The sequence below is a fragment of the Crassostrea angulata genome, chromosome 10 (genome assembly GCF_025612915.1).
Source record: "Crassostrea angulata isolate pt1a10 chromosome 10, ASM2561291v2, whole genome shotgun sequence".
Taxonomy (NCBI): domain Eukaryota; kingdom Metazoa; phylum Mollusca; class Bivalvia; order Ostreida; family Ostreidae; genus Magallana; species Magallana angulata.
In genome coordinates, this window is record NC_069120.1 from 9,132,807 (window position 1) to 9,141,482 (window position 8,676).

At 33.0% G+C, this 8,676-nt stretch overlaps 1 protein-coding gene across 1 annotated transcript; it reads right to left on the reverse strand.

Moving 5' to 3' along the window:
* Positions 1-1,445: 1,445 nt before the first annotated feature.
* On the reverse strand, positions 1,446-6,077 carry LOC128165493 (actin-like). The gene is made up of 2 exons (XM_052830099.1): positions 5,895-6,077; positions 1,446-2,590 (listed from the first exon to the last, which is right to left on the reverse strand). The coding sequence occupies exons 1-2, from the start codon at positions 6,018-6,020 to the stop codon at positions 1,598-1,600; spliced, it is 1,119 nt and encodes a 372-aa protein (XP_052686059.1). The 5' UTR covers positions 6,021-6,077; the 3' UTR covers positions 1,446-1,597.
* Between the last annotated feature and the right edge of the window lie 2,599 nt (positions 6,078-8,676).

Sequence of the window (8,676 nt, forward strand, 5' to 3'; positions counted from 1 at the left end):
AGTCTAGATGACATCTCAACAGATTGTAAAATGTGGTGTATTTGTATCATCTTTTATTAAAAAAAAAAGGAAAGGGGGGGGGTGTTATGGACGCTGAGGTAGTACACTCGAGATGTTTTGACGAGCCTACCGAAAAGGCCCGAGAAGTTGCGATTGCTGATAGGCAATGTTGATACCAATTTTAAATTGTTCCCATCGAGTGATGCTTTCTTTATTTCTCTTTAACAGAAATATGATATTTATCTCAAAAACGTATTATTTTCAACAATAACACTTAAATCAATTAACACATCTCATTGATAAACCAAAATACAAATACACATTTACATAAAGTAACCTAAGATCAAGTATGGTTCTTGGTATTTTCTCCGTGTGATCAAATGTGTGTTTATTTGCTCCAATATCAAAATTTATTTGTAAGGACTTTTATACAGATAAGTAAGAATTTTGTAACGCATTGTGAAAATTCAGTACTACGTACGTTACTGGTTTGCTTATTATATAATTTAAAAAGATACACTGATTCTGCTCACACTCTGTGGGATAAATACTTAAGTTCACACGCACGGTGTATTAAACAATATTGTATCTTATCATACAATGCATCATCGAATGATTTGATATTGTTTCATACAAAAGAATATTGTGTATAATACAATGCTATATCATATAACTTTTTCAAACGCACAATGTTGTGAAAATCGCATGTTCTTTTCTATAACTTGTAACCCAAGGTTATTGAAGTATTATAGAATACTCATGTGTAAACGTTTTATCTTTTCGTTGAATCTAGCATAAAGGTATTTCAATGATAAGAAAATTTTATGTCAATGCTAGTCTTTCTGTTAACAAATATCGACATTTTTATAAGGTATTTCTACTAGCAATGAACAATCAAGCAGGCAACTGACCTAAAATAGCACTGAGCAGACTGTTTTGGTTTTGTTTGTAAAAAATCAAACGTAAAAATTTTAACTACGGAATCAAGGAAAAGAAAGAATGTAAGTATATAATGTCATTTGAATAATAAAATTAAACACATTTACAGGTAAAACATGTTTACATTTTTTTTCAAAACAATTTATCTTTTGATGGTTAACAAGGTTAACAGTGTTGCATATGGCTTAGTGGTCATAGGTGTAAGGCCAGTAACCAAAAGGTCGTTGATTGGAGACCCACTTTGGTCACTTGATGTTGTGTATTGTGTTCTTTGATAGACAAAACCCATTATGTGCATTGTTGTATTCCATCAAGCTGAATTTGAGAACCGGCTTAAGCTTAGGGTTTACCTGTTGTGAATTGATGGTACGAGGGGGTCAGTTACTGTCATTCATTTAGCATCAAGGAAACAGACGATAATACCTAAACACGAGCAAAGTTGTAACCAATATCGGAGCGAAATTATTTTTATTACAGATAATGCTATTTAACTCAAGCTATGAAAAAAATCCAACTGTCAAAGAAATCTTTATTCATATACGTAAGCAACAGTACTATGAAGTAAAAAGAAAAGCAAATTAAAACAATTTAAGCGTAAATATAAGTCTTTCTGAATATGATTCAAATATTTCTGGTGCGTCAATACCAATAAATAGTTTCAAAAACATTTCTTGTGGACAACGATTGGACCGGATTCATCGTACTCTTTTTTGCTGATCCACCTCTCTTGAAAGGCAGAGGGAGAAACAAGGATGGAACCACCTATCCAGACGGAGTATTTCCTATCTGGTGGGGCAATGATCTTTGTCGTAATTTTAGGCGGTATAAGCTGTTTGATTTCCGCCTCCATGCGCTCAGCAAATCCGGGGAACATAGTGGAACCACCAGATAACACTATATTGGCGATCAGCTCTCTAGAGATACCCTCCTCACATTCCCTGATACTGTTGTAAATGGTTTCAGGGATTCCCGAAGATTCCATTCCAAGGAAGGATGGCTTGAACATAGCCTCTGGGCACCTGAATCGCTCGCTGCCAATAGTGAGAACCTGACCATCCGGAAGTTCATAGCTCTTCTCAAGGGATGAGGTTGAAGAAGCAGTAGTAATTTCTTGTTCAAAGTTCGGAGCAACATAGCACAATTTTTCTTTAATGTCTGTAACGATTTTTCTATTGGCTGTTGTGGCAAATGAGTAACCACGCTCTGTGAGAATTTTCATAAGGTAATCGGTCAGATCACGTCCAGCGAGATCCAATTTCAATATAGCGTGCGGAAGGGCGTTACCTTCATAGATTGGGACTGCGTAGGTAACACTATCCCCGGAGTCAAGTACAATACCAGCTGTACGACTGGAAGCGTGCAGGGACAGTACGGCCTGGTTGGCGACGTACATGGCGGGAGAGTTGAAGGTCTCGAACATGATCTGTGCCATCTTTTCTCTGTTGGCCTTGGGATTAAGCGGGGCCTCGGTAAGAAGGACGGGGTGTTCCTCAGGGGCCACACGGAGTTCATTGTAGAAGGTGTGATGCCAGATTTTCTCCATGTCGTCCCAGTTGGTGACGATGCCGTGTTCAATGGGGTACTTAAGGGTGAGGATATCTCTCTTGCTCTGGGCTTCGTCTCCTACATAGCAGTCCTTCCCTCCTGTAGCCTGATTAGTAATGTTTGAAATGAAATCACCTTCATTTTTTGAAATATTAAACATTTCATAATCACTAGAACTGAGAATTAATTTCAATAAAGAAAAGTCATGAAAATATATAAAAAGAATTTTGAAAGGTAAAGGGGACAGAAAAATATAGATGTGTTCAAAAACTCCATCGTTATGTTTTCCGGGCTGTTTAATCTTTTGGCTGAATCAAAGTTCTTAACTTCGAGTGAAAGTTTTATTTTTGTGTAGAAATTCATGAAAAAAGATATATCCCAAACGGTTTTATCGAAATGTGTATTAGATGTCATGCACAAACTTTAAAAGATCAGTTGTATTTTGGAAGAAGCAAACTTCGGTGGTCATGCATACTCACCGATTTTTTACATACTTTGATTATCAAAAATTTTGCACCATTTACTCGTTTCTATGTGGTCCCGTTATCAAGGTAACACAAGGTAAAGATGTCAAAATGGCAATTCAATGCTAATTTGAGGATACATTGTGAGTAATAGCAACAATTTTTGGGTTTCCACTGTAAAACTTATGTTGGAAAAACATTTAAGAGAAAAAAAATCCATTTATAGAGAACGCATATTTTGAATGAGTTACTTTAGTAACTTTTTCCTTCAATAAATTTGAAATTAAAATCATCTTGAAATCTTGAAAAAAAATTTTACAAAACATTATAACTGTTTAATAAAGGATTTAAAAATCATTAGATGAAAACCGTTGCTATGGTAACAAGCTGCAAAATAAAGGAAAATATAAAATTTTGAGGCATTTGGATTGGCTATTATTCATATATAAACTATTATAACTTGATATGAAGCTATTTTGTTAATAGTGAAAATTAAGGCAGAATTTAACAAATGCAAAAAAAACCCCTTAAATCCTTTGAATTAGTTAAAACAGCTAGTTGCAATCAAAATCACCTGCAGTTTTTCATTTTTTCGTACATGTGTGTCTCGGTCTTTTTACCAAAGCAACGGATAACATTTTTCAGAAATAAAATGTATGATGGAGATGTTAATATTAAATAGTTACCGTTTTCGGCTTATACATGTAGCATCATTAAAACCCCGTATACACTTATCTTTAAAGGTTTCCATGAAATCATTTTAAAACAAGTGGTTTCTCCAACAATTTTCTCCCATATAATGGAAATTGACAATATGTATTTGTATTATGTATTTAATCTATTTTATAAGAAGGAAAACTTTAATTGTATAGCTTTAAAGTAGTTGATATAAGCTTATATTCTATTCTTAGTCTCAGTTACTATCGCAACGGCTACCCTAAGCCAGACATGGGGTGATCGTAGTGTGTAATAGAAACGAGTTGTAATCATTACATTTTTCAATAGAAATTGGGTTTAATTTGTAATGCATACATTTTCAATTACAAGTAATTTTAATGTATTACATAACTTTCCTAACAATGCAAGTAATGAACATTACTTCTCAAGTACATTTAAGTTACATTTAGCATTTTTTTTTTCATTCTAATAAACAATCTGTTAACTTTTATAATGAATTTAAAAAAGAATTTTCAAAAATTAAAAGTTGATTACTAAAGACTGATTTATATTTTTAGTGTTTGCACGGATTTTATTGTCAATTATGAATTTTAAAAGATAAACCCTCATAATAAGTTGTGAAATCAACTAGTACACTTATTGTTTAAGTACAATTACAGGTTTTTCAATCTATTCCTTTTATGTTAAAACCATTTTATGTTTGGGTAAAATTGATGAACTGCTTTTTCTGCATTACTTCATGAATAAATTATGTCAACAATTTAAGTATGAGTTTTGAAAAATTTACATTGACTTTTAAACTTTATTTTATTTTGATTAGCCAATGTCAACTTTTCATTTTCAAGAAATTTGGTGTCTCTACGACGTATGGTTCAAAGAAGTAAGTGTTGTTGTTTTTTTTTAAAGAAACTTTCAAGGGCAATAACTACAAATATACTTAAAGGAGACATCGGATCCTTTTGATATGAATTGATTAACAGATACTTAATTTCAACTAAAGACATTGATATAAGTTTTAATTTCTATCTCATACGATTTAAGAGAAGTAGGGAGAACACGCAAAAAAATCTTTAACATTCTAAAAAAAAAAAATTCATCATCATACAGATTTTTTAATAACCTTAATCTTTTACCTTGCTGGTTTTTTTGTTTGTTTGTTTTGTTTTTTTTTTATTGGCTAGGGTAATTGTTTAAATCCCAAGTGGTCCGATATATCTACGACGTAAAGTATGCAATGTTGTTTTTTCGCTAATCTAAGAAACGTTCAGGGGCAATAACTCTAAAAGGGGCCTCTGTGTCCTTTCGGTATTCATGATAGTTTGAAGAAGTCTTTAAGTGAACTTCAGACATTGGTTAAAGTTTCAAATCCCTATCTCTTATAGATTCAGAGGAGTAACGATATTAAGAATTTCATACACAAAGGGCAAACTCTTTGTAGTTTTGGGGGTTATCGGGAAAAGGGTCATCTGGTGTCATAACTTTTGAATGCCAATCGGGGGGGGGGGGGAGTTTCATTGTCTCTAATAATAAAAAAATGAGAACTAGTAGACTAATTGTTCTCGAACAATTACACAATTACAAGTTTTTCTACCCTATTATATTCATGTTTACGATGAGGTACGAAATACCTGACAACTTGCTCGATTACTCAATAGGGCAAACAATTTGGTCGGTAAAAATTTGACATTTAGTTATGAATTATGGCATGTGTTTGCGGTACTTAAGTATGAAAACAATGAAGTGAGCTATGTCTAGTCAATAGTTGCACGTTGTTGTTACACTTTACACCATATTTTATCAAATATTGCTGCTGTAGTTTAAACTAATAAAATAGTTACAGCTAAATAAGATTATACCTGTGATAAATGTTGTACTAAAAACTTAGAAAACTAAAAAGGCATCAATGATTTTAAGAGATTTTTTTTAAAATTTCAAGCCTTTGCTTTAAGAGTACTATTGCTTTAACTTCAATGTTTTCAATGCATACCAAATATTAAGATAGTTTGTGCATTACGATACATTCATGTTGCCTTAGAAAATATATTTGAACAATGTTTTAAATATTTCTTTTGGCATATTTTGGCACTTATATTTCTTTAAAGTTAACCAAATATACGAAGAATTAACTATATCTTTTTTCCAAAAGATAAGCTTATTTCAAGAACTAATTAAATTTTTTAAAAATGGCCATCTATTTTATTTATTTTAAATGAAACATTAGATTTAATGTCTATTGTTTTGCAAATATTGAAAAGATCTTAATAGTACCTCTTGCTTGGGACGTCCAACAATGGAGGGGAACACAGCTCTGGGAGCATCGTCTCCGGCAAATCCAGCCTTGGACATTCCTGATCCATTGTCGAAAACTAAAGCTGCAATATCTTTATCCTCCATTACGTTGAATACAGATTTTCAAGTTTTGAAATTCTTTATATAGGAAGAACAGGTCAACCGAGACAGATTACAGCACATGGCAATCTTTTTAGAATCTGAAATATCCTGTTGCTCGCGCATGATAATGCATAGAAGGCAGATAATGCATTTCTTTACTTAGTGATACAATAGTAAAACCTATGGTTAGATATGGTTAGATATTTTAAACAATAAAAACCTGTTCTGAAAAGCTTGAATGATAATTTACATGTATGTTCTTCATGTTTACATTTGTAAGAATGATTTAATCATCGTTGAATTGAAAATTTCATAGGTGAGTTCATTTTTAGGCAATGGAGAATTTTTCATTTGAAATGTGAATGTTAGAAACTTTGCTGATAAGAGTTATACGAGGTTTCATCAAAAAGTAATGTCAAAGATGCAAAAAACCTGTGAAACTTAGTGTAAATATAAAGAATCTTCCTTTAAATTTCTACCTATATAAATTCAGATCTGAGCATTTTGAGGCATTATATAAAATGTTTACGTAATATCTGTTTTAAAATATTTGGTTGTTTGGAGTGTTTCCAAGTTTAAACTATGTAATGTAGTTTAAAATAAAAACCATAAAATGGACGTAAAAATTATAATTTGGCGATGTCACTTACACAGCAAGTTACAGTTGAAAAATTGTGAATATGCAGATAAAAAATGATGTAGGGTGTATAAAATACAGCACCAGTCCTAGTTAACCGTACTCGTTCACATACACGTTCAAATGCTTAACCTCTCGATCATTTAACGATAACATTGCCATTTATCACTTCACATGTGCCTCGAGAACTGGATAAGTCACGTTTATCTTTCTGCTGTCTAATTTCTGATTAGCATGGCATATGCATTTTTTAAACATTGCATAATGAACATGGAGGGTGCCCGTCTCTCTCTCTCTCTCTCTCTCTCTCTCTCTCTCTCTCTCTCTCTCTCTTAAACTTATATACTTTTTAATTATTCAACGAAATCTTATTGAACCATTAAATCGAAATAAGATTTTGGTTGGGCAAATTTTAATGTATCCGTTTCAATGAAACAGCGCCCATCAGAAGCGTTGTGCATTATATGACATTACTTTTGAGTGAACCCTTGTTATTGAATGTCTGGCGTTTTAAAAACTTTTAAGAAACTTTAAAAGAGAATTATCTTATTTCATGCCATAATTAAAATTTTTCTACCCATTATGTTGAGCTAATTTACGTCATTTTTGTGACGGTCAGAATATTTTATAACGGCACACTTTTTTATGATAAAAAAAATATGCTAGACTAATTCATGATATTTGTGTCGTATTTTCCCAAATAAGAGACTTAAGGAGAAAATTACGATATTAAGCTACCCGCTATTTTTTAATCGGCATTTTGACCTGCATTTTGACCTGATTTACGCCATTTCTCGACAATGATACTCATGTTTTAACCCATTTTCAAACTGATGAAATCTCCTCTTAAAATGTAAATTAATATTTGAATATTTTGTCGTTGACAGCAGTAGAAAATCATTGTGTACAGTCGCACCTGTTTTAAGAGGCCACTTGTGGGACTATGACAAACTGGCCGTTTAAGACGACAGGTGGCCTCTTATTCCAGGTGTCACATTAATGAAGAAAAAAACACCGAGTATTTTCATTTACGCTCTATTGCACAGATTTATTAATAGCATCTGTAATGGCGGTGTACAAGGAGATGGTGAATGCACAGCTCGGATTGCTGAATAAACAGTTTATATCGATTTTAAATGATCGTTTTAATTCAATTTATCTATCTAGGGATTAAGAGCAAAACATTTCATGCTTAATAAGCCCAAATAATAATTTTCAAGCGATTAAATGCGGTAAACAAACAGAAGAAGCGTTTCCGTACAAAGGCTGTGTACTGACCTACGATAGCCAATGTTTTACCTCTTAAAAAAGTATTAAAATTCCTTTGGGATGTATAAGAAGTACCCCTTTAATTCCCTCAAGATATTTTTTAGAAAAAAAGGTGCGTATTATCGGCAAATTGCTGTACATGTTTAGCTGTGAAGTACAAGCTGGCCATTTAACACTATAATACCTTTGTAATGAAGTATATAAGTACGTGTAGATATATAAACATCACAAAACAGGTGTTTTGATAATCAATTGTCTCATTAAATCTTAGCAAACATCATATTATACGCTGAATTATTTGTCATTATCAGCTGTCGAAGTTTGGCTTCTTTCAGTACGGAGTCACATGTCAGAGTCAATCGCAACTTCTCGGGCCTTTCCGGCAGGCTCGGAAAAACACCTCGAATGTATTACCTAGGCGTCCATGACGACCCCCCTTTTTAAAAAAATCCTGATATAAATACAACACATTTAACGATCGGTTGAGATGTAAGCTAGACTTCATAAAAGTAAATGATATACCCTAAACATTACACAGAAGCGACTTATAAGGCTGTCTAGCCGATACTTATTTTGATGGGAAGCGACTCCATTTTGTATAAAATTCTAACATCCGGTAATGTTAATACATTCGAGGTGTTTTTCCGAGCCTGCCGGAAAGGCCCCAGAAGTTGCGATTAATGTCAGAGTAAGAAGTCATGTGACAAAACAGACAAAATGGCCGTTGAAAACAGGCATGTTAAAACCACGGGA

Bases quoted from the DNA above. Each gene is read 5' to 3' on its own strand.
- LOC128165493 (XM_052830099.1), bottom strand. From the start codon at position 6,020: ATGGAGGATAAAGATATTGCAGCTTTAGTTTTCGACAATGGATCAGGA. The intron at 2,591-5,894 runs GTACTATTAAGA...ATTACTAATCAG, and splicing joins TTGGACGTCCCAAGCAAGAG to GCTACAGGAGGGAAGGACTG.